General features: G+C 40.6%; 1 protein-coding gene across 1 annotated transcript in view; it reads left to right on the top strand.

The window, feature by feature from the left end:
* Abi3bp (ABI family member 3 binding protein) overlaps window positions 1–27302 on the top strand; it is a 197424-nt gene that overhangs the window by 163633 nt on the left and 6489 nt on the right. The window contains exons 28-35 of the mRNA XM_032900306.1: window positions 2247–2312; window positions 5201–5275; window positions 11805–11879; window positions 13779–13883; window positions 16653–16781; window positions 17297–17365; window positions 18803–19012; window positions 21477–21585. Coding sequence (XP_032756197.1) covers window positions 2247–2312; window positions 5201–5275; window positions 11805–11879; window positions 13779–13883; window positions 16653–16781; window positions 17297–17365; window positions 18803–19012; window positions 21477–21585 — 838 coding nt within the window. The remainder of the gene's footprint in view (window positions 1–2246; window positions 2313–5200; window positions 5276–11804; window positions 11880–13778; window positions 13884–16652; window positions 16782–17296; window positions 17366–18802; window positions 19013–21476; window positions 21586–27302) is intronic.

A 27302-nucleotide genomic window follows, 5' to 3' on the forward strand; every position in this document is an offset into this window, starting at 1 on the left:
GACTAGAGGCAGAGACGAAATCATGGCTCCGAGTGTGGTGCTTTAACCGTGTATGTAGCACTGATCACGAGACTGTGACATTGCAAACCCCCAGCAGCAGTACTCCCGGGGCCACACAGAACATGCTTAGTAAAACTCCCACACATTTTCTCTGTGGCCACCTTGCTTCCATGAGTCAATTCCTACACGAGGTGCTACATCTTACGTTCATTTCTGTCTTCCACTTTTGTTTCTACATTATTTTGTCTGTCCATGGGGCCAAGAAGAGTATTTGTGGCCATGCCATGGTATGTGCATGGAAGTCAGAGGGTACCTTGATGGAGTTGGTCCTCTCCCTTCACCGCATGGATTCTGGGGATCACACGGTTAGCCAGGCTTGGCAGCAAGCATCTTTTACACCCTGAATAATCTCCATGCACCACTACTTCCGTCCACTGTAGCAATGTCCTTCCCCAGGGCATTTTAGGGATTTTAAGGATGATTATTTGACTTTCAACTCTTGATTTTTGTCTCCATTTGGAACAAGGCAGAGTGCCTGCCATCACTGTATATTTATTTTTGGTGTTGTTTTAAATACTTTATTTTTAACACTTTTAGAAACTTTTTAAATAGATATTAAATATCTCTAAATTTTTGTATTATTGGCCACCCCTAAAAATGCATGGCAGTGCTGTTTACGTGGTTCCATGGAAACCTCCACCATCTTTCTCTATAGGTATAAAGTTAGAGCGGTTTTCTCAGGGGAGATGAGCTGTCTGAGTACCTCACAGCCTAAAGTTCAATTTTATCCCAGCTCTTTAAGTTCTTCCTAGAAAAAACAGAACAAAAGCTCTTATGTCCTGGTGTTGACGTAGCAATGGCACATGGCTGCGTATTTCTGCACCCCGTTCTGACCCCCTTCCTGTGCAACGTTTGAAGATTTCCTGTGTTGTCTATGACAAGGAAAATAAGAACCAGGATCCCCTTTTAGTTCTCTTCAGCAAAAGCAATCAAATGTTCAAAGGGATTTTACATGAAAAGCAGAACTGGGTTAAAATGACTGGCACTTTTACCTTTCTCAGAGAAGATCAAAGGGAACCATTTGCAAATCATCATGAGGCAATTTTGGCTCCGTGGGCGGTAAGGCTTTCTAACAGCAGTACTTGTGTTCACTGTGGTTAGTACTCTTGGGATGGCCCCAGGGAGAGCCCCTGGAGGATCTAAGTCTGCCTCTGTTGTTGGCCTTCTGTATGGCAAAATCCTGCTCATCCAAGCCTTCACACTGGAAGCTTCTAAGCGACAGCTACCCCGTAAGCTATTTCACAGGTGGTATTTTTTTAAAGCCTGCCAGGCAAAACGTTGCTGATTTATGGTTAATAAATATCCAGTCAAGATGTGAGCAAAACCATTAAGTGATGTCACATTTGGTGGCAGGAATACATGTGGTCTGCAGTGTGCTATCAGCAGTTGATAGAGTCCAGGAGCAGCACATGCATTCAGTCCTTAGGAAGCACAAACAGTTCCTTATCTCCGCCCAAATTTGCCCACAATGGTCACTATGTCTTCGTTCAGCAAGGCTTCGTTTCCATTCCTTCACGAACAGGCGCCATGTACCGGGAGGTAGTACCTTTTAGGATCCCTTGCTCACTTTTCCTTGACAGGTGGGACACGGGGTGCATTTTCTTTCACGCTTCTGTATAGTAGTCACTGACAGCGAGTATTTATTAATCTCAGAGTTCATAAGCAAAGACACATTGATAAAGACTGCATGATACCATTATTTTTCTTAGCTATCTAATTTTCCCTTCCTTTATCTTTTTCCTCCTTTTTAACCCTTAAGATTACTTTCTTTGGAAAATCAATGTTCTACAGGATAGTAGATCCTCATTGAGAAGACTGGCTGGTCGTGTAGATGACTGGCAGTGTAGGTAGCTAACTGGATTAGTAGATGGCTAGGTTACTATGTATTTATCGTGTGAAGCAACCACCTGATAAAATTAATACTTTTGGCAAGCATGTAGTAAATGATTGATTATTAATATTACAAATGACCTACCTCATTCTGTGTACCTTTGCCTTACAGCTACTAGTAGTTTCATTCATCTTATATCCCTTCTGCATGAACTAGGTAATAACGTTCTTTTCTATTTCTACGTGAAGTGTCCTCGTTCCTGGTCCCTGGTCCCTGTGGTAACAAAGGTTAATTGGCTGGTCTTTCAAGTACTAGTTATTTGGTATATGTGCATAAAGTCTCTCTTCTATTTCAGCACCACACAGATTACACACCACTCCTGCGAGGCCCAGAATACCTGAAAGGCCACATGGCAGGCCTGGTAAGAAAGCTTTTCTTTCTCTGATGACCTATGCAATCAGCAGGCTGTGGAAGCTACAGAGGAGAAAAAGCCAAATTTCCCAAAAGGAAGTGTTGGGAGAGGAGGGATCTGGGTCAGGTACAATTAAATTGAAATAAAAGGAACATGAACTTTCTGGTCCTTGTGGATAATTGACTGGCCTAATTCATTGATGTGGTAAGACTTAAAGTTTTTTTTAATGGACCTCAGTACAACTGAACAAATATAAAAATATTTTGGTGAGGTTTCTTCATAAGTTGCACACACCTTAAATTTATCGTGACAATTACAAATGTTTTTTCTTGCCCTCAGAAAAACAAATTGTCTCATCTTAGTCGGAGAGGGCTTTTAGTTTCAAAGAGAATAGTTTTACTTGATATATTCTGTCGTCAAAAGAAACATTTCTCATCTCTAAAGAATAAAAGACATGATTTATCCTGGAGCCAAAATTCGGAGTGACCTTAATCCAGGAAAGGATATTCCAGTCTTTGTTGGAATATTATGTTTGTGAAGTAGTTTCATGCATGCTTTATAGTAACAGAACAAAGAAAGTTGTAAATCAGGACATTTTAAAACAAATTAGTAGGCACATCTGAGGGGCAGAATAAAGTACAAAAAGCTAGGGAATCTCTCTTACAAGTCTAGATACCATCTGATAGTGACATCCTTAGCTTAATGGGGCAAGCTAGTGGTCTTCTTAGTTAATACAGCCCTCAGGGTTTACCTGTTATAGGAAACACACAAGGTAGGCAAGGAATGGCTATTTAGGGGCTAGTGGTGTCCAATATTAATCAAGCTCTGGACCTGCAGCTTCTCCACATCATGGTAATTTGAATCAGCCAATCACTCTTTGCTGACACTGATTTCTTCCAGGAATTCTAGCTCACAATTCAAAGGATAAAAATATAAATAAAACAATTATACTGCTGCATCGAGAGAGACACTTCACTCATACCAAGTTTGGAAGGGGACTGTAACTCTACCCTTTTGAGAATTTAAGGAAATGCTAATTGCTCAGTGTAGATCGTTCTTGTAACGCCTTTCTGGTCCTTCTTGTCCTCTTCCATTGTGATGCTAGCTATTCTTAAGGTAATGACTGACAAAAGTCATTCTCAAAGATCACACCTTTGTGTGATCATATCTCCAGGTATGTTATGGAAACGAAACAGCATTCTTATATTCTTTGAATATTATATATGTAATATTCAATATACAATGTAATACATACATGTTTGACAATGACGTCATCTGAGGTTGCAGGAATGGTTTCCTTTTCTATACCAACCTAAAGAAGAGAAAGGCACAAAAGCAAGGTCTCATCGCTCAACCAGATCTTGTTGAAAGCAGATGCCCAAAGACAACCAAGTACACAGAGGCAGAGTGCCCACATGGAAAGGAGACCCAGAGCTGGAATCTAAGGAGTGTGTGTGCGTGGGTCCCTGCATGTGTGCGTGCGTGCATGTGTGTGTGTGTGTGTGCATGGAAAGAGTTGTCTTTCTCTCTGGAAATTGGCTGATTTGGGCTGTCCCAGGTTGTTGGATAATCTGGACCAAGAAAGGGAGGTAGATTATTTCCCTCCACATTAGTCCCCAATGGTTCCTTGGGGTGAAGAGGCAGTGTTTGTCTTGGGAAGGGAGAAGCAGGAAGTTAGCTATCTTAAATGTCCACATGAAAATATATTAATCTTCCTAGGGATTTTGTTCTTTGCCTGTCTGCTGAGAATCTTTTGACTCCTAGTTTGTCATGTAGAGAACCAGTATTCTGGCTATAATCTCTAATTCCTAAAGGTAATTAGTTCGAAAAATCTATTTCAAGAGAAGATATTTCATGTATAGTCTTTGGGTAAGAGCAATGAATAGCCTAGTAAGAGCACCAGTGGAAGGGGAAGCCCTTGGTCCTGTCAAGACTGAACCCCCAGTGAACGTGATTGTTGAGGGGAGGGCGGTAATGGGAGGATGGGGAGGGGAACACCCATACAGAAGGGGAGGGGGAAGGGTTAGGGGATGTTGGCCCGGAAACCAGGAAAGGGAATAACAATTGAAATGTAAATAAGAAATACCCAATTTAATAAAGATGAAAAAAAAAGAGAGAAGGTATTTCTATGTGACTTTGTGTTACAAAAATCAAGGAGTTTTTAATATGTGACTGATTGAATATATTTCTGTAAAATATGGAAATAGTAATGGTTGACAATGACTGAGTGCTTACCACATGCCAAGAGGTATGTTTGAGGAAACCGAGGTGCTGAGTGGAATCAGAAATGGAATTGAAAGACAGACTATCTGGCTCCAGAGCTTATGCATGTAATAACACTCAGTGTTTGGTGTCTAGAGAACAGAGAGGTTTACCTGGTTGGTTGCATCATGGCTGAGTGCTCAGCAGTGGATGTGTACAAAGGCTATTGTAATTACAGTGTCTATGCATATCCACAAAAGGATCGCCAACTTATGAGTGGCCTTGCCATTAAATGCATTTCAGGTCTCAGTTTTCACTTGATATAATGTAATCCTGAAATCCCTTCAACTCTGTTTTGGAATGTGTCTTATAGCATATACAGGAAGCAAGGTAAAATATTTTCCACTCAGAATTAGAAGTTCCCTTGCTCCTTGCTTATTTCCTATAGAACACATATTGGAGCCCAGTGACAATCCCAGTACAGACTCAGATTTTCATTCTTACCGTGAAAGTTTATGACTTTCATTCCAGAGTGTGGTGTCTACGTTCTCTATTCTGGACCATGTATTTTTTTTGTATGTGAATTGTCATTACTTTACTGCCTAGCTAAATGATTTTCAGCTAAATGAGTTTCCTTGGCCGCAAACTTTTAATACAGAATATCTAAACTGTTTTTAATCCCTACTTTGTTGTAGCCCTGAACAAAACAACTACAAAACCTGATAAAACCAAATCCAGAGGGATGTCCCATAAAAATGGAGTAGGACCAGGTAATAATCACAAATGTATTTTTATTTGGTTGTAATAAAGTTAAATGCTGTCCATCTCATATAATTTTGTTAAATTCTCACATCAATTTCTTTTTGTATAGGTTTTGGAAAATATTTGTAAAATTAGAATTTCAAGTTTTAACTCATTTCAAAAATCAACTTTAAATATTCCTAAAAATGTTGGAAAAGAAAGTTTCACTTCCCTAAACCTAGTCTACTTAATTAGCTATCATATATAGTCTTGTTTCTCAAAGATAATTCTGATTAAATATTAATTACAGAATGAAAATAGTAAAAATAATTGTTTTCTGTTATTTCAAACTACTTTCTATGCTTAGGTCAGTCTTCGTGATGACTTGGTTTTCCCCTTTATAATCTCAGGGGCCATCACAACATCTGAAGGGTCTCTATCTGTTAGCAGTGTACAGTGTGGACTGTAAATAAGAAGAAGCAGACTTAACACAGTTAACAACTGGTCGCTATGGCTATAGTCCTATTAAAGTTTATAAACCATTCTGATCAAACCAAACAGTCCTAACTTCCTTAGAGCTATTGGAGTGGGCCTAATAAAAATTCAAATGTCAACTTATTTATTCCAAGGGGAAATGAAACTATCGTGTTCCGTTGAGATATTTCTAATAATATAAATCATGTGTTTACAAATGTAAAATGCTGTTAATAAAATTAGAATGTATTTAATGTATATATGCCATGCTTAATCAGCTCCAAGTAAGAAATACTTAAAGGTAGTCTAAAAGTCATTTAGATTCTGTGTTTCCTGTACTTGAGGAATATGGTATCCTGGAATTCTGGATATTTAATTATTTTCCAGACCAAATGAAAGAGGATTTATGGATTTCTGAGACATCATAGTACCCATATGAGCCCATATGTACCAATCTTCCCACCTGGAAGTGGGAACTGCATAATTTCTCAGATTGGCATAGATAGTCTGGCTCTAAAAAGTGCTATCTTCCTTCAGATCCCCTTGAGAGGAATTGAAATACACAGGTTTAATATTCAAATGATTCCTTGAAGAATGCATAAGTAAAAATAGAAATTAACAGAGCAAATAACAACAGAAAAATGAAAGTTTCTCTCTATTTGAGAGCTGTTGCCTCTAACATAAACATGATTCTAGGACAATGAGTATTATCCAAAGAGAGCAAATAGCATTATCATGCTATAACTTAACAACAGTATGACTTTTTCTCAAGACCCACTTTTGAACCAATATCTGCCATTATCATCTTGTGTATATAAGTCGTCTTTGAAATATCTTACCCAAAATAGTTTGCAGAAGACAAGTGCTTTTTGTGGTGTAACTACGGGGGAGAAACTATTGCCAAACACAGGTGGAGCGAGTGCTGTGCCTTCACCCCATTCTTTGTTCCTCTTCCGATGGCCAACCAAATGTATCGACTTGTTCTACATTATGTTGTCAGCCTATTGAGAGCTTCCATTGAAAATTATGTCCTTGTTCATCTCAGGTAGTAAGGTCAGCAGACAGCATCCACCCATCATCATCTTCAGGGTTAGTCTTGGCTAGATGCTCCCTTAAATAACACCAGTGTAGATACTTGCTTTGTATTGCGTAGGTTGGTTTTTATTTATTTTAAGGTTAGAAAGTAGCCTACAGGTTATTACACTTATTTATTTGTGTATGTGTGTGTGTGTGTGTGTTTGTGTGTACAAGTACATGTCCTTGTACATATACAGAAATCAGAAAATCAGAGGACAATCTGCAGAAGTTGGTCCTTTCCTTCTATAATCTGGCTCTAAGATGTAGAACTCAGTTGTCCGTTGAGCCATCATGCTAGTCCAAGGCTCATAATTTGGATAGGTCCTTATTCTACTATTCTGCTTTTTTTTTCTTTTGGTGATTTCCACACATAGACACATAGATGTCACATTTTAGTTAAAGTGTTCCCACACATTAGAAATTTTTAATTTGAAGTGATGAGAAATGGTACAGTTCATTGCTCGACACTTTAGAGAAGAGACTTGTCTGACTTCGAGGATCAACTACTAGGTTGCTTAGCTGCTCAACCATCACTGTTCGAAGGCTCCATTCATGCCAGGCCAAGTAGAATTCCAGAGCTGCCATGGAGCATGCGGTCTTTCAGACTCTGCTACACAGATGGTCTCAGACTCCTCTCTATATCCTAATGGAGAAACAACACTTTACTGCCCCCCTATGGAGTGTGTCTCATAAGGAAAAATCCAGACTCTTCAGGGTGAGATACGTGTTTTTCTAGAATGTGGCTAACTCTTCCAGGCTGCTGGATTACTGCTCAAGAACTTTTAGCTAGGTGCTAATATTTAGAGGCAAAAGCATAGAGGACTGTCCTCCATAATATCACCCCTTTTTATCACAGGGGGTAGAATCACTGATTCATTGAAAATAGATTTCCCCTGATAACAGTTGGAAATCAACAAGTTTGTTTGCAAAGGTTTTGTTACTATGGTTAGAAATATCCAAAATCATTATTTCATCTTGGATAAGAAATTGCTAAGTGATGAATTACGTAAATCTGTAGACTTCTGGAAAACTCCCATATGGCAATGATGGGCCACACTGAGGTTCCAGTTTTGGTGCCTCCAAAGTCAACAGTCCTTTAGCATTTGTCCATAATCCTATTTAAGAAAAAAGAATCCAGCTGACGGGCTGGGCTAGATTGTCTGGTAGGCAATCTATAAGACTCATTCTCTACAGTGTCTTATACCGTGGCTTCCCTTTTAAATTTTTCTCCTCATTCTGTCTCTGTGCTGCCTCTAACATTAAATTGCCCATGTTTACTGGTTTATCGAAGACCAGTGCTTCATTTCCCGTCTCCAGCTCTCTCCAGTGAGCCCCAGGGCTACTGTTTGCAATTCCAGATAATGCTATCTATCTTCTATCAGTTTTTAAGTGTGGTGTGCTGTTGACTTGCTGATTTATAACTAGCGAACATAATGGTGTGCTGCTTTTGTCTCCATCTGTGTTTTTAACTAGGAAATTTCTAGAGTCCTCTAACTCAATGGTTCTCAAGCTGTGGATTATGACACCCTTGGGAATGTGGTCATATATGAGATATCCTGCATATCAGATATTTACATTAAGATTCATAATAGTAGATATGAAGTAACAGTGAAATATTTTTATGGCTGGGAGTCACCACAATATGACCCAATTGTATTAGCCATATGACCCATAACAATTGCATTAAATGTTCTCGGCATTAGAAAGATTGAGAACCACCCTGCTTTAATGTACTCTTCTTCCCCCTTTCTCTCCCTTCATCTCACCTCACTTGCTCTGACCCATGTCCCTCCCTCCCATTTCTCCTTAATCTCCAACTCATTCTTTGCTTCCAGGCATTTACCTGTACTCACCCTGGGGTTAGTGGGTCTGTGTTTGCCCTATAGGAACTGATGAAAACCTGTAACTATTTTCCGTGAGTGCCCCATGACATAGGCATGGTTACAGGACAAATGCTTGCTAGCCAAAGTCATTAACTCTCATATAGGGTGGTACTGTAGCCCTCTCAGGAGATGGAATATATAGGCTACAGTCACTTAGAATCATCGTGAGGACACAGAAGGAGAAGGAGCCAATAGGAGAACTCGGTGCTTGGAGCTGAGAGAATATGATTCTGAGTCCCAGCATTTCCTCCCAGTGGACTTTGGGCAGCTTGTTGAATCTGGCCTTAGGATTCCTCATTAGTAGGTCCTAGATATTCTATTTCACACAGAAGCTTTATGAAGCTCAAATCAAGTTATAAAAATACAGAGTGCTTAGATAGTATTAAAAAGACTTTGTTTTTGAAGGACAGAAATATTTAGAGAAGGGCTTATAAGATCTACTCAAAGAGCACATTCTAGGGTACTGGCATTCTAGGGTGTCTGTGTGTCTGTCTGTCTGTCTGTCTGTCTGTCTGTGTTACTTTTGAGAAATTATGGTAAATCAAACCTCACCAAACTGATGGAAGTATTTTGCTATGCCTATATGTCATTTACAGAATAATCAGTCACATGATCTAGTTTCCTGACCCCATTGTACTATGAACCCCAGGCGCAACAGCTCTTTTAGAAGAAATTTTCAAAGTCTTTTCTCATTCCTCCAAAAATCAAAAGGATCAAGTTCCTCACAGCACTTACTGTTCTAAAAGGCTAGGTGTTCATAAAGGTGGGGAAGGCATCAAGAGAGGGGCAGCTGAGGGATCACATCTCAACCACTCACAGAAACAAAGAATACAGAAAGGAGGACAAGGTTGTAAACTCTCAAAACTTCCCCTCCCCCAATGATATTCTTCTTCCACCAAAGCTCTGTGACTTAAAGGTTCCATGATCTTGCCCAGAACAGCACTACCAACAGGGGACCCAGTGTCTGAATACATGAGCCAATGGGAGACATTCTCGTTCAAACTACAACAAGCAAAACCTTTATCTGTGATCAGTGTATCTGCCTGCACATTAAATGTGTTTAAATGATGTCTTTTTACCCTCTCTGAAACATAACTGTAAAATCAGTGTTGCTGGCATTCAATTACCGAGTTGTCCTTGTTAATGTACAAACTGGCACAATAAATATGGTTTTTAATCTTTAACATGCAAACTACCATCAAGCCATCAGCACACGGATTCTTTTATAGGATGATTGTCTCTGAAATGAGATTCCCTACTTAGATTCTAAAACCTGTTTTTGTTCTTAATAACAACTGTCAAAGTCAGAAATGGTGCCTTAGCCTTTAACCTCCACACTCAGGAGCCAGAGGCAAGTGAATAATCTCTCTGAATTTGAGACCAGCACAGTATACAGAGTGAGTTCTAAGCCAGTTAAAGCTACATAATGAGAGCCTGTCTCAAAAAAAAATAGAGGAGGAAGAGGAAGAGAAAGAAGAGGAAGAGGAGGAGGATGATAAAGAAGAGGGGAAGAGTGAAGAAGAGGATGAAGAGGAGAATGGGATGAAGAAGAGGAGGGGGAGGATGAGGATGATGAAGAGGAGGAGGGGTGAAGAAGAGGATGAAGAGGAGGAGGAGAAGGAGAAGGAGAAGAATCATCATCTCACATCAGATGAAGCATCACCAACATGGCCACCTAAACAAGACCTGAACAAGGACAACACCAGCAAACATGTCCAGTGTGGAAGGGGGAAATCTCACAGGGCCCCAACCCTGACCCTAATCAAAGAGTTACAAGCAACTAATAAATATTGAAAGTGAGAAAAATAACCTTACTCAGGGAAGAGCTGCCTCATAATTGGTTATCTAATACCAAATAGCCAGCCCTGAAATCATATTCATGCATGTAATATTAGACTGGGCAGGTTATATACATATAGACATACACATACATATATATCACATATATGACTGTATATATGATATATATGTATATATGAATGTATATGTATACACACATATTTAGCAGTGTGCAATTGGAAGGAAGAAATGGAAAATGATATATTTTAATTTCAAAAATAAAATTGTATAAAGCAAAGATAATTTTTAACAAAAGAACAGTAACACAAAGCTAAGGCAAGTCACCCTGGTCCCCTGCATCCTAAGGAAGCATCTCAAAGCCTATCCAAGGTACTCAGGAGAACAGCCAGATATAACTACCATGTTGGAGGGAGATAGGAGAGAAAAATATCACACAAAGAAATTTGAACTGTTTTCCTACAAACAGCAACTTAGTGTTCTATGTCAAGGCGGGACTATTTTACAACCCCCAAAGGTAAAGATCCAGTTTGTAGCCTCAACAATCTTTTTTTTTTTAAATAGAAGAAAGGGTTTATCTGGGCTTATAGTTCCAGAGAGCTAAGAGTCTGTCAGGGCTGGTCAGTTGGATGGGAAGTGTCCCCCACAGTCTTGGGCATTTGAATGCTTGGTCTCCAGTTGGTTAGCGCTGTTTGGAACGCATAGGTGGTAGCTTTATTGATGAAGTATGTCAATAGGGATGAACTTTATGATTAAAATCTTCACACTGTTTTCAGTTTGCCCTCTCTGTTTAGGGCTCGCCCTAGACAATGTGAGCTCTCAGCTTCCTGCTCCAGTTGCCATGTCTGCAGCCTCAACAATCTTAATAGACCAGAACTGCACAGGGATATTTTTAAAGCCAGTTCAAAAAATATAAACCCAACCACACTGGATTTCTAAGGTTTCTTTATGAGCATTGGGGAATTGGAGGGAAATTATCTTTTTAACCACAAAATGTACTCATAAAGACTGGCAGAAGGTGACAATTCGCCCTTGGTAAAATCTGTCTGGTGAAGCAATACCTCCCAGGCAGCCAGCACAGGATTAATGCCATGGGAAATTATGACAAAACCCCAAACCACAGCCCAGCACCAGCTCTACAGAGAAAAACAGAAGCAATGGATGTAGGACTTTTAGTATCTTTATGTCTGAATAGAAGATGACAATAAAACAGGCACAAAAGTACCAGTGTTTGTGTAAGAAATGCATCCTTTCCTGGACAACTCTTATCAAATGCCCATGACAAAGAATGTTCACAATTATGCCTGTTGATTGTCTCCATTCCTAGGAACCAAGCAGACACCTAAGCCATCAAGCACTGGGAGAAATACGTCAGTAGACTCACATGCCATAAGAAAACCAGGTAAGGGGGGTTGGGGATTTAGCTCAGTGGTAGGGCGCTTGCCTAGCAAGCGCAAGGCCCTGGGTTCGGTCCACACCTCCGGAAAAAAAAAAAAAAGAAAACTAGGTAAGGCAGAAAATGTGGGCCCTCTAGAACCTCAGCTCGGATTTTCACAGTGACCACAATGGTGAATGATAAATCGCCATTCTTGTGTGCGAGAGCTCCATTAGCCATGGAAGGCAGCTGCTAGAGAAACATTCCAACAGGCCATCTTTGGGGAAAGAAAGTGCAAATTAAATTCTTTTAAAACCCTTTGGGGGATACTAACCTAATGGTTGCTTCCCATAATATTCTGAGGAGCCATCATGGTCAAGCAGTACAAAGCTACTGGGTTTTAGTTTTTTTTTTTTTTTTCAAACTTCGCTCTTGTGTGATTCGTTGTGATATAATTTGATTTATGTTCCTGTATTAAGAGTAAGTTGTATGTAATAGACATGTGACACTGACAAACCAGTCTCTGCTATTGAAAAGGATGCTGTGAGAGACGCTATCATGCATTTAGGTGCATGTTGCCCAAGCAAGTACACAGGCAGGCTCTCCTCTCCCTCTCTATCTTTCACACCTCTTTCTTCACTGTCTCTCCTCCTAGTAGCCTTGAAAATAACTTAAAGTGATATGGTATTTTCCTGGGTGGAGAATTCTCAATTATTTAAAATCAACACAAAGAAGGAAATACATTTTAAAACTATAACAATTTAGAAGAGGTTTGCAACCCCATAGGAAGAACAACAATATCAACCATCCAGACCCCCCCAAAGCTCCCAGGGACTCAACCACCAACCAAAGAGTACACAAGAGTACACATGGAGTAACCCATGGCTCCAGCTGCATATGTAGCACAGGATGGCCTTGTCCGGTATAAATGGGAGGAGAGGCCCTTGGCCCTGTGAAGGCTTGATGTCCCAGTGTAAGGGAATGCCAGGGCTGGGAGGCAGGAGGGAGTGGGTGGGTGGGTGGGGGAAGCACCCTCATAGAAGGGGGGGGATAGGATAGGGGGTTTCCAGAGTGGAAACTGGGGAAAGGGGACAACATTTGAAATGTAAATAAAGAGAATATCCTATCCAAGAAAAGTAAAGAAAAGAAAAAAAAAACAGCTTAAAGTTTGAGGTAAAGTGACAGACACTATTAACTTTTCCAACCATCCTGCAAAATAGTCTTTATTAAACAAACTGTAAAAAACATGCTCCTTTGACTACTAGGCAAACAAGGTTTTAAAGCATACCATTTATCGGACTGGAGCTCTGCAACAGAGGTGGTGGGTGGGGGAGCAAAGAGAGCAGTAAAATTGGCTTCTAGTCAGGGCCCCTAGCTGGGAGTCCTCGCACCGTTCAACTCTACAGGTGCTTCCCAATGCTGCCATGAGTGCTATTTTGATATAATTATTTGAGAACTTTCAATGTTGCTTAATTATAATTATATATTAGAGTTAGGGGACAGCGTGAAATATCCCTCAAAAGAAAAATTATAGATATGCTAAACAGTTCAAAATCAAAAGGATAAAATGATTTGTAGGTTCCCAACTAGAGACACTTGGGAGTGATAATGTTCATCAATGTTTCTGTTGCATCTTTAAGGGAAAGATGTTAAAGTCTCTGTATATGACCTTCCAAAACATGTGTGTCTACATATTTGACTTAAAGTTCCATGAGATGATTTACACATGCTAATTTGATTCATTATCCATGAATATTTGACTAGTTTAAGTTTAGAGGAACCCCAAGACATATTACTTTTCTATCTAGGCACTTTTCTATAAAATATAAAATCTCTTAGCATCCAACTGCGACTTTGCTGTTTATGAAGGATTATTTCAAACTGATGTTTTTTTGTTGCAAGTATTGACTTTATAATATCTTTTAGGCTTAATCCCAGGGACACGTCATAGACATACGTCCCCAAGACCTGTGCCTCCACAGAGAAAGCCTTTACCACCGAATAATGTCACCGGAAAGCCAGGGAGTGCAGGTTTGTTCACTTACCGCTTTTCTCTCTCCATGACTGCATTTTACTAGCCCAACTCAACAAGCCACTGCATCCGTGACAGACACGTGCTTGTGTTGGCTGAGAAGACTGGATGCTGTTATCCATAGCTTTGCAGACTGAAATATTGACTCTGAGTTGGGTAGACTGAAAGAAACCATTCCTCAATATCTAGGCTAGTTGGCTTCTGAGATCTCTGCATGCTTGGGGCCTAGAGAAAAGGTGACTTGGATTTCAATGGTGGATGACTTCAGAGTTGAAGCAGGGGATACTATGCATTGCCAACCCCTCAGAGTGAGTAGAAAATATGATATCCTGTCACGGACTTTGCCTCTTTGCCATTGGCAGTGTTTGTGCTTGGGGAAGGCATGTGAGCAGTCAAGCTGTCCGTGTCTAGGTTCATACTGTCATAGAATGGTCCCACCAGACCTGCATTTTCACGTATGTGGGGCATCCATCTTCTAGCCCCACAGAAAATGCCTTAGCGCTGCTAGTGTACTCTGTAAGGTTCTCGGTATATGTCTTTGGTACAACAAGAACCAGACAGTTTTGTCCTATTTGTATTTTTATCTTCCTCTCAGAGCTTGTGAATTCTGTAATGATAGCTCTTGGTGCGTTCTCTCCAAAACTCCAGAACTCAGTTGAGTGCTGAGACTATAGAGGAAATTTGATAGGCATAACTGAATAAATAGATGAATGGAATTAAGAACCAGTGATAACTGATCCAGTTCAAAACAGAGCTTCATCTCCATCCACTTAGGGACTCTGCTAGCAAACTGAGTGGTCCTTGTCCTTCCTCCATTTCCACAGCTCCACTTTCTAAACACTGGGTAGGTTGAAAGTGCATAAAAGTTTTACAGACAGCTGTGAAAGGTGAATACATAGAGGGGTTTTTGTGAAGGGAAAGATGGTCATTTTTTTTAAAACAAGATAATGAGAATGGTTTTAGGATGTTTCATGAATCAAGGTCAGTGGTTCTCAACCTGGGTCAGATGACCCATTTAGGAAAAATATTGGAAAAACATATTTACATTACAATGTATAACAGCAGCAAAAGTACAGTTATGGTTTGGGGTCACCACAACATGAAGTCCTGTATGAAATGGTCACAGCATTAGGAAGGTTGAGATCCACTACTCTAGGTTTTCCCCCACTGTCTAGAGGAGGATTCAGCCTCTAGATTGTGCTTCTTGGGCCTTTCTGGGTCAAGATCCAGTGAAGTTCTCGTGAGGAGAGCAGGTTGTTCTCATTAATTGTAATGTGAATCAGCTGTGATATGAGTGGTCTTGCATTCAGGTCTTACTGATGAGTCACTGGGCTGCCTGAGTGTGCTGTGAGAACCCAGGAGACCAACCCTGAGGGAGTTGCCCCTGGTGGGGCGAGGCTGTGTGTCTGTAGCCCTAGTTCACTGGCCCTGCATTTTGGCTTATGATCCCCTGTTCTTCTCTGTCAGAAAGTGTAGCTCTGCCCAGCCTCTCTAGCTGAGCCTGAGGAGGAGCTATAAACCACATCCCACCTCTAGGATTACCACAGCTCACTGCACTCCATGTTCCACCAACCCCCTCTAATGAAAATGACTTCACTTCTAAACCTAGCACCTCAGTGGAACAGTCCTGTTGATTCAGGAATCCACTGGATGTTGGGGACTACTCTGAGGCTCTCTCTCACAGTGCTTATGAACAGTCTTGGTTCCCACATGACATCCACCATTCCTTGGCAATCTCCAGATCTCTTGAGACCTCCCAGTCCCACTTTGCTTGACAGGGTGAAAATGTTACCCCCATTTCCAACTGACTCCAATCTGAAAAGCACAACTTCTCTTGGATTTGTTTGCCATTTTCCTGTGGCCCACTCCCTCTAGGACCAAGGTTCTGTATCTGTAGGGGGAAAGCAGGAGTCCGTCTCCCTGACTTTCACTGAGCCGAAGTCTTTAAGTCTAGCAGGTAGTCCTTGACTGGTAGCTGAGAAAGAATTTCTTTTCCCAGGAGGAATAAAACCCACTCGATACTACTCTTACTCTACTAGACAATCAGTCTTGCCTGGACCTTGGGGTGAATTCCATTTTAGAGACTGAGAAGTAGCTTTAGCATAAAGGGTTGGGTATAGCAACTCAGAGGTAGGAGCACTGTTCTAGCCCCCAGGCAGTGGGGATCTGTGCCCTCTTCCTCTGGCTATCTGCCACATCTGCCGGTTCATCTCGAGGCAAGGTCATGCCATCTCCCTGACTTCTTTCACAGCTGGACCAAATGTATGGCAAGTGAAATATCGTTCATTTGTGTTACTTTGCTATTGGAAATCTTTTCACAGTCCTTTAACCTTAAAATGACACCCATAGCAATGATACTCAAGTTCTTCTATCATCTCCTTTTCCTTGGACCTTCTCCTCCCTCAACAATCGTGTTTTCCTGATATGATTCACAGACTGAGGTTCTTTTCTCTTCCTTCTGACCATTTCATTTATTGGCACTTATGTGAAGACACTCTTTCCCGCTGATACCCACGTTCCCCATAGACATAACCACTCCCTCTTTGTGTCCCCTCTGTGACCTTCTGTAGTTCTTTCACAATATCTGTGATGTTTCAAGATCCTTGGCTCAGGCATCCGTCTCTATCGAGAACCAGGTCTTGCTCTCCAAGTCTGCCTGATAGTGCCAAGCCACATGGTGAAGCGCTTAATAAACATTTATTGAATAAATAAATCGGAAACTTGGTGCTGCTCCTACAAAGCCTTACTGCTTTGGTTCTGAATTGCAGGAATCATTTCCTCCAGTCGGGCAACTTCCCCACCCCTGAAGGCAACACTCAAACCTACTGGAACAGCCACAGAGAGACCAGGGGCAGAAAAAAAGCAACCAACTGCTCCTGCTTCAGAAGAAGAATTTGGTTAGTGTGCTCATTCTCACTAGACATATTGCTCTGGGGTGCTAATGTATTTCAAATTAGGGTGAACAAATTCAAGTCTTCTGTTTTCATCAGTTTTAGGAATAATTGTCTTCTCAGTTTTAGAGTAATCTTTATTGTCAACCTTTTGTTACAGAATATGCTCCTTTCCTGGCAGACAGAAATGCCAAGTCTTTTTTTTATAAAAATATAGAATATTCAATTACCAATTAAAAAATTTAGAGTACTATATTATCTGTTACTATAAACCACAGACATTTCAATTTATTCATTAGTATTAGCTTATTGGTTACAATTTTAAATCCACTATTATTACTCTCCAGAACACAATTAAAGGTCTTTTTATTTGGGGTAAAAATGAATTATAAGAAATAGCAAGAGAAATCAAACTACAAGTAATTTATCTAGGAGGAATATTATCTTTCATCTTCACTGCTCTGTCAAGGTGAATTTTTATTTATCCCTCACCAAGTTTTTCATTTTTTTTTCATTCTCAGGTAATACAACTGACTTTAGTTCAAGTCCGACCAAAGAAACCGATCCCCTTGGGAAGCCCAGATTCGTAGGTACGACTGGTTCTACCTTTTGGTTCCTGGGAGGCCTGACTGTTCTGTAGGTAGATCAGCAGGTATTCACTCTATAAATACTGTAGGAGCTTGCTACAGTATGAATTTCTCATGTCTGGGCAAGCCAGCTGGGTAGCAGGTACAGTCTGCTTCTGATAGGCTAGCCTCAGGTCCACCCTGCTTCTGATGGGCTAGCCTCAGGTCCACCCTGAATGCCTTTCTTTCCTGCTGGGACCAAGAGTAGCAGTGAGCCAAGAGAAACCATTCTCACCATGACATAAAGTAAATAAAGGAGATGGGATCCAAATAATCACATTTTGAGATCTTTTTAGGTGACATCTGCCAGCATACATTGGCCAAAACAGTCTCACAGCCGAGCTCCAACCAATAAATGGGAGAGCATGACCCCTTTTCATGGTTGCAGAGATGAAATTTGAAGTTACGGCAAAATCATGTTCACATCATATCTTTCCACACGTTGCCATTTCTGATGGTACTGATAAGGGCTCTGGTTTCTCCGCCCTCACCAGAGCTTGGTATAGTCAGTTTCAAAATGCCGTTTCCATTTTAACAGGTGCAAAGTGGTCATGTTTTTTACTCTTCTGGTCTACCCCAAGAAAATTCTGTACACTTGGGTGTAGCTTCCACAATGTAAATTTATTTTTCTCACAATTCTATAGGCAAGGGTTGGCCTCTCTCCTTGCCCTACAGGTGACTTCCTTCCTGTTGTGTGGTCACATGACCTGCACACAGTGCTGAGTCCCTTCTGTCCACTAATAACTCCAGGCTGATTAGGATAACACTTTTAAATTCTTAAGTTTTTAATCAGTCTCTTTCTTTCTGTATTTAAGTTCATCAAGGTGAGATGCAGGCTGAAATTACTGATTGACTGATTTTTGGATTCCTTCTCCAAGGCATTTCCTAGTTCTACTGGACATCTTGGCTCTGAAATCTGATTTGTTGAAATTTATATATCCAGTCATGCTTTCTCTGAATTAAATCCTTTTTTCCTTTAATTGAATCTCTTTATATTTCCACTGTATAGACTCTTGAGTTTTGTTCTGGGGTACAGAAGATTATTCGGAACTGCGTGGTCCTTGTGGGCTTGGTTTGGTTCAGGAAGTTTAGTTTGGTGCCCATTCCTACTGCCTAAGAATCATGATATATAAATTATGAGGTAGGAACCAACTCTGAAGAAATAAACCAATATCCAAAGAGATCAATACTAGGTACATCTATAAATACAGTACCTCTATCAGATACCCCAAAAATAGGAGTTTTATATCTAAGTCATACTCAGTATTTTTCAAATGCCTTCTCAGGATGTGACACCAAAGCCTTCAAATAGCTAATAAATTTTACTAGGTAACCTCCTCCGTCTTCTTCACAAGTTTCCAGTATGCTAACTGTCAGAGTCCTCTTTTATCCTACTCTTAGGTCCCCATGTGCGATATATCCCAAAGCCTGACAACAAGCCCTGTTCCATCACTGATTCCGTCAGACGCTTCCCGACAGAGGAAGCCACGGAAGGGAATGCCACCAGCCCACCACAGAACCCACCCACTAACCTCACCGTGGTCACTGTTGAAGGCTGCCCCTCATTTGTCATCTTGGACTGGGAGAAACCTCTAAATGACACCGTCACTGGTAAGACTGTGGCACTAAGATGTGATATTGGTGGGAAGCTTTGATGGCACAGTACCTGGACAGTGTGGGTCAAATTGTGGCACAAAAATCAAATCTAAGTAGAAGTGAAGTTCTGTTGTCTAAAGCATCATAGGTGGGAAAAGGTCTTGGTCTTTGTGAAGGGCTCCTAATTAACTGAGGGCTTTAAAGCTGTAGTCCATCCTTCCCTCTCAGAATCCCTTTCACAGTTTGAAAATACAGTCTTATCGTTTTACCAATAAAATTATATAGTGTGAAGACTTGACATCACTGATAATATTAAAAATAGCTTTCTTTTCACTAACTTAGTTTTTAAACTGGTTGTGAACTTCCAAACAGGCTAATTATTTCAACTAACTTTGGAGAAATTAAAAATAAAATAAAAATAAATAAAAAACAATAAAAAGCCCCTCATCACTTCCAGGCAACTTCTATTTATCTGAGGAAAGTTTGTGCTACACCGGCCCAATTCCTGGTAGAAATAAGAAATTTGGAATCATTTCTTTAATTTGGTATAATTTGTTTGGATGTCTTGATTCGATGTATAGAACAGAAGAGTCAAATAAGAAAGGAGAGGAATAACAGCTGGGATTGCCAAAGGACATGGTTCTTAGTCAGCCTGAGTCCCCGAGTAACTGCTGCCGGGCCCCTGAGGCACAGAATAGAAGCATAGGGTAAGCATCTGTCTGTAGGAGACAGGAGCATTATGGAAGGCCAGCGTGTGGGTGAAGAGACTCAGAATCTTCAGAAAATATTTTTTGCCATGGGTAATGGGGGAAAAAAGCGATCCTCTCTCCTACAAAACCATGTGATCTAAGCAACTTCACATAGAAACATTACATGCGCTGAACTGTCATAGGCACCCATTTCCTATCTTATCAAAAGGCAGCCTCTGCTCTGAGAAAGAGTGCATCCCCACCAGTATTCCTAGGAATCTGCCTGGTCCTGCTTAGTCCTTTAGGGTTGAGTCAGTAAATACTGCTATCTCAGTTCCCAAAAGCCAATCGGCTTTCAGATCATCCACGTATACTAAAACATCCAAATCTCTGACTGTACACTTTGGAAATAATGAGTTCTAGCTTCCTGAAACCAAATGATAAACCAAATTTTGTTTGCCCTAAAGAAGTGGGCTATCAAGTTGGAATTATTTAATCTGATATACCTAATTACCTAGTACATCTCCACTTGGATAATATCTCACTTAAATAATTAAAACTGCATAACTTCCCTTTCTGAATCTGTAACAATTCTTTAAGTTGTATAAAATTTTAATTGTAATGAGTCATGAATAGATTAAGCTTTACCTAACCGTTTCCATAATTATTTCTTACTAGATGGTAATGAGCTGCTTGGAGTCTTTCAAGATTAAAATGTTCATGCTCATTTAATTCTTTAGCCACAATTCCACATTTAGGCATTGTTCTCTTTGTCTATATTAAAATCAGAACATCTCTCCTAATGATGTGCTTTATAGATGTCATTTTTAATTTTAGTGTTACAAAACTATGGTTTACCCACCGACTAGCTGCTCAGCTAATATCAAGTAATTCCAAGTAAGGAAACAAGCTAACATGGCAGTCTCTTATTCTGAGGGTCTTTCCCTGAGTGAGCCTGTAAGTTCATAGAAACATGCCAGTAAGGGGAATTTACACAGACATTAATGTTGTGGTTTTTATTTAATACAAAGGAAACTATCGAGGGAACATAGTTAAAATAACCGTTAGGTTCAAAATCCAATTTTACAACACCAAACAAGGGGGTTTTATTACTTGGTTAATGGTTGCTGCTTACAGAGCTTTGTTGATCAGATTCGCTGTAGCTGACACCATACTCTGTGCCCTTCCCCCTAATAAAAAAGATAGAAAGAAGAAACATGGCTTCCATTCAAGCACCGTTCCTCAGACAGTGCTTTCCACAAACTGGCCTCTCTGCCAGTGGCAAACCATGAGCTACCATCCAAAAGCAATGGTCATCAGTCTTCAGTGCTCAGTCTTCTTCCACTCTGATACAGCATGAATGGTTACCATGCCATTCCCCAAAAGCTTTGAGAACTTTTGCCATCTGGTGACTGAAAACTGCTAAAAGAGAAGATCGTGATGTCTCGGGGCTAGAGGATGGCTGGGCTGTCAAGAGCACTTTTCTTTCTTTTGACACATATGGCTTTGGTTTCCACCACCCATGCTGGGCAGTTCAGTTACCTGTAACTACAGCTCCAGGAGATCCAATACCATCTCCTGGATTCCACAGGGACCTGCATTCACACGTACATCCCATCCCTGCCACCAAACCACACATGGGACATATACGCCCAAACATTGTTTAAGATCATGTTTCTGGAGCTGCAGTCACTCTGTCGTCGTCATGCGGGTATCTTTAGCATTTCATTAGCCCCAGTTAAATCAACTGAGGCATAACTGGAGACTCCACTGTTTTCTTCTGTCTTCAGAATATGAAGTCATATCCAGAGAAAATGGGTCATTCAGTGGGAAGAACAAGTCCATTCAAATTACAAACCAAACGTTTTCTACGGTAGAAAATCTGAAACCAGATACAAGGTAAGGCCAAGTGCTATCCCAGATGAATTCTAAGAGTGCAGAAACTGCAGCCACAGCGAAAGGACAGTGCCTTAAAGGAGGATCTTATTTTAATTCTGGATTTCTTTAATGTGATTCTGAACACCTCATATCAAATTTTCAAAATATTCTCATTATTAGGGATAGGAGGGCTAATAAGATGGCCTTATAAATTAACAGAATAAATGGCTACATAAAAAATAGGCCATTAATTGGAAATACTGATTTTAAATATGAAAATTTAGAAAAACCTATGAACTGGTATACATGGAGTATGCAGAGCAGAAATTAGACTCAATGCCTCAGCTCTGATGCTGGAAAGGGGAAAGCAAAGAATGCAAAGTCCCTGACAAAACACAGACTGAGATTTTATTTAAAATCGCTACCTACTGGCCCCCAGTTGTATCAGTTACTGTTCTATTGCTGTGCTGAAACAAATGACCAAAGAAACCAACAGAAGAAACACATTTAATTGGGGGTTTGCTTACCATTTCAGAAGGTGAGTTCATGGTCATCATGGTAGGAAGCATGGCGGCAGGCATGCATGATGCTGGTGCAGGAGCTGAGAGTTTATATATTAATAGCAAGATAGAGGCACAGAGAACATAAGACTGGGAAACCTCAAACCCTCCTACCCCCCAGTGACACACCTACCCCCCAAGACCAGGCTTCTCCCACAAGGCCACACCTCCTAATCCTTTCCAAGCTGGTCCACTAATGAGGGTCCAACTATTCAAATATGTGAGTCTATGGGACCACTCCCATTCAGACTACCACACAATAGTACAGCAACCCTTTGCTTTGAAGACTTTACACTGAAAAGGAACATAGAGTTTTGGTAAATGGTTGCATGATTTATGGTTTATACATTAACACGAGGCTATTCATATTTCAGTATAGTTTTATGATTTTAGTCTAAAATATCTTATCAGTCCATTTTATTACTGAAAGAAAAAGGCCATTAGACATTCTTGATTAGTTGTAGAGAAGTTTCTAGATTGCTTTTGTGCCCTAAGCTTCCATCCTTAGACCTCTCTGTTATCCTCGGACTGTGGAGAGTACGGAGTAATGTGAGAATGAGCTTCTTTGGTTCTGGCCGTAGGGACATCCTTCCAACCATTTTAGAAGAAAATAAACAACTAGTTAATGGAAGTTGACCTTGTATGATCTTCAGGCCTTTACTATAGGAAAAATATATTTCTTCCACAAATATGATTATTTAAAGTGCTCTGTTCTGAGATGGAACATCTTTCCACTTTTAAAAATCATGAAAAGTTTAAGTTAGCCAAAATAAGCATTTTTTTGTCAGTTAAAGTCCAGTTGATCTTGATTCTGTTTCCTTAGCAAGATTGAGAGGAAGAAAACCCCCTTTTTTTTTTTTAAACCGTAATAGATTTTAAGGAAAGAATAGAAAAACATTTCACTGGGCTTTTTTAGTAGATAGGTCTATGCTTGCAAAATGTTCTCTTGACTTGCCTGCTTTCTTTCCATTTAATAATGTGAGTGGCATTGAACACTATATTCATGGAAAGGCATCTGCCTTGTTGCCTTGTAAATGTACACTGTGTTCCTTTTCCAAGTCAAGCTGCCCTCACGGCTTCTCACAGCGCACCTATTAGCTCATGATCTAAATGTAGAAGTTTTTCCAGGGACATCTGAAGTCCAATTAGTTTGCTGGGGCTTCAAATGGGAACCTGTGAGCTCAAGACTAGCAGGAAGGTTAATCAGTAAGCATTCTACACAGCCTGGCTAGAGGTCTGGAAGGAACCTGTGGAAATGCTGGTGTCACAGAGGAACAACACTCCACAAAGCCTGGGAAAGGGAAGAGGTGCGAGTTGGCTGGGCTTGAAGAGCAGCTAGAAAACACCACATGGTGATGGTGGTGGGGAAGTAAGTGTCCCTGAGAATACAGCACCAAGAATATAGCGTAGTACATGTCAGGAGACAGAGGCAAACTCAATTGTAATTTATAATTTCCCCCAGGGTTTCTTATTAGAACGACTAAAAGTGACTTTGGAATGATTTACTCTCTTACACTACATGGAGACACATGTGAATACTGTATTTTTAAATATTTCTAGAATGTGAAATCTGAAAACTGGGAATATCTACCAGCTAATGTGTACACAGCCCATGGGTGAAGTAGAGGTCAGTGTTGAGGAGTGAACCAGAGAGAAAGTATAAAGGGGAAGATTAAATATTTATAGACTGCTTTGGGTTAGAAATTCTAAATGGTCATACATTATTCCAGAAGCTAATACTGGACCACACACTTGTTCTTTCACATCTGGCTCTGTTCTGCTTGTTCTTATTTAACCATGTTTCAATCTACTATGTAGAAACTCAATGTTTTATTTGCAGTAGTGGGACAACCAGGAGCTGTCTTGCTGATGAGACGGCTTTGCTCCATACCTGGTGTCAAATGTTCCTGTCTCTGGGCTGGTACCTCATGGCCGCAGCCTGCTGCTGCAACGTGCTGTTGTTTCAGATGTGCACAAGGACAGGCAGTCACCACTTGAAGTTGAGTGAGGCAAAAGTCTAGAGATAAGAAGACATATGCTAGCTCTTCCTTTGGAGAGAACCCATCTCATTGACTACCTCTAAAATGAAAAAGAATTGTGGGAATGTTGATATTAGTTGTCCCAGTATCATGGCTTCTTTATTGCTGTGAAGAGATTAGACCAAGGCAACTTACAGAGTGAATTTATTGGGGGCTCATAGTTTCAGGGGGATAGCATATATGATCATCAAGCAAGTAGGCATGGCGCTGTAGCAGTCCATGAGAGCTGACATCTTTATCCACAAGTAGAAGGTAGAGAGAACTGGGAATGCCAGGAGTCTTGAACGCTCAAAGCCCAGTGCCAGTGACATATCTCCTTAAACAAGGTTACACTCCCTAATCCTTCCCAAACAGTTCCATCAACTAAGGACTAAGGATTTAAATATATGAACATATGGGGGCGATTCTCACTTAACCACCACAATCAGTACTCCAGCCCACTCCCCAACACTTCCTAATTTTCCTCCCATCAAATCTCCTTTCCTGAAATGGGCCAGGAACAACAGTCCTTTCCCTTCTAGACAGTATATAGATCTTGTTGAACTCAAAAGTAAGTGTATATAGAGCCTGTTCTGAAAGCAAGCCACTGTGTCTGTAAGACTACCAATTATACTTAATTCTATAAGGGAAGCTGGTAATATCTTAAGTGATCAATCTGGCACCAGTGCTGATAGGGCCAGGCAATGTGGCTTTTAGACCCCCTTGGGGTCTGGTACATAATCCTGAGACAGCCAACACGATGCAGAGTCAGTGAGAATAAACTCAGACCCAGATCAGTCCATAGTGAATGGTCTGTTAGCAGCTTGTCTTTGAGTCTGCCTTCAGATGAACTGGGAACTCCTTATTTGGTAACATATTGAAGGGAGGGGCTCTCCCTGATGAACTGGTTGGTAATGAAGATGGACACACATGACCATTCAGGCTGAAAAGGCTCAGGTTCCAAAAGGCCTACTTCTCACCTTACCCTATTGAAAAACTGAATCTGTTTTGTGTGCCAGAATCATGTGGTCCTACATTTCCCATGGAAAATGGACTCTGGTAATTAAGATAAATCAAACTCACTTCATCTACTTAAGGACTTTTACTGACATTGGTGGGCTGAGGAGCATTCTGGGGAACAGTTCGCCTCTAAGACTAAAACCTACTGAAGGGACAGCATGACTATTTGGGACTCTTGTTTATGTTGAATTGATAAAACACTGGCACTGATGGTCAGCCACAACACAGACAGCGGCTCCTTGTAAACTGTAAATCTGGCTCACTCAAAAGAAACAGATGTGTGGAATAGCCATTATGCCCAGAAATTCAAGTCTCTGCAAATTCTGCATTTACTCTGCAACACCATCTATGGCTTTGGTAGAGAGCAACCTGAGGTGCCAATGCATCAGGCATTTACTTAATTAGTTTAATTGTAGGTGTGGGAACAGACAATTCCTTCCTTGTTCAAGAAACTGAGGCATAATGGGCAGCGAGGTTATGGTCCACCATGACTCCTGAGTCACCTCCGTCCTTTCACTTCCTCTTTCCTTCCTTCTGAGGTGGCTGGCATGTCGCTCAGACTGGCCGCTTTGGGATGCTGCCTCTTCAGTGTGGTTGGGCTTACAGGTGTGCACCAGCATGCACATTTATCCTTAAACATTGAGGCTTTTGTGTTTGTGCTTGCACACACGTGCACACATGCATGCACCTGTGCTTGCATCTGCTCACCACCATGCTTCTCTCCCTAGAAACTGCGGCTTTTAGGTGTTTGTGTGTGAGGTGTTTGTGTCGTGTAGATTTTGGTGGCAACGGTCACGTAAGACACCCCGTGTCTCCTCCACTCCGTCCATTCATCCCCTTCGCTCTTTACCTGTATTCCCAATGGCACATGAGGTTCCAACCCCTCTCCTTACTGCCCTTTGAATAGCCTTTGTTCTCTTATTCCACTTCCCCCGATTCTTTTGCTCTGACAGAAAACTCACCTAAACGGATCTGCAGCACATCAAGACTGCAAAGGGAGTCACATGAGCTAACAGTCACACGGCCCAAACCGACAGAGCAGAGTGCATCTGTATAAAGAGTACTTTTATAAGAAGCAATTTTCTTTAGGTTTGAGAATTTTGTTAATCTTGCTTTTTTAAACAGCAGGGGTCACATAATTAAAAAGTACATCAAACAGTGAAAGCTGTAATTTGGCTCTCAGTTTATGTCAAAACTAAAGGTCATAGCGAGGTGGGGTACAGGGGGAGTGAAGGAGGTGTCTCCCCACCAGAGCCCCAGGCTTTACTCCACACCACACTGCAGAGGGTAGATCCTAGAGGCAGACATTCTGCCTCTGACAGATTAGCTCAGCAACTACAGACCATACTTTCTAGAACCATTTTTTCACTTTATTACGGAAATTGATAAATTTTTAATGTATATGCTAAGTTTTATAGTTGTTCTCAAAACTATTGGTTTCAAACCTTGACCTCCATAATTCTTTTCCTTTAGGATATTAGTAGTTTTCTGAGCCCTTCAATGTATCAAAATCTTCCTACCACCTCTCACTTTGTGGCTTCCTTAACGAAATATTTGAAAAATGGTACAAATCGTTACATATCTTTCTCTAAGTTTGTTTTCTATTGATTCTATTGTTTAGCTTAATGGATTTTAAGCAAAATGATAAAAATAAAGACCTTCTAGAAGTCTTTTAACTCTTTGTCTTAACAGTCAATAGGCCTTGGTACTCTGAAAATCTGAAATTTGTGTTAATTCTTTTCTCATTTTGTTGGGCAGAGAGTAGGTCTCTTTATCTGAAAACTTCCATCTTTTAAGTTCTGGGAGACTTCTCATACAATTTCTAGGACTGATGTCCCTAGTTTATGGTTTCTGCCAGCTGGGTGCTCACCAATAATCCAATTTTCTTATTTTGTAACTTTGGCTTTTAGTTTTTATATGTCAACTTTACCTTCTAAATGTTTGTTTAGGTTCCTTAAATAACTTTGTTAGGCAGCCCCCTATAATTATGTGCACTCATTTTTTGAGATTTTCTTCTTAGAGGCCTATGGTGTCATTCATGTACAAAATGTGTTTTCTGGGAAAGATTCTGCCAGCACAAATTTTTGTTTGTATAAGGCTTAATCAGCCAAAAAATGTCCTCATGTCGTTAAACAGTTTA

Source organism: Rattus rattus, chromosome 4 (genome assembly GCF_011064425.1).
Source record: "Rattus rattus isolate New Zealand chromosome 4, Rrattus_CSIRO_v1, whole genome shotgun sequence".
Lineage (NCBI taxonomy): Eukaryota > Metazoa > Chordata > Mammalia > Rodentia > Muridae > Rattus > Rattus rattus.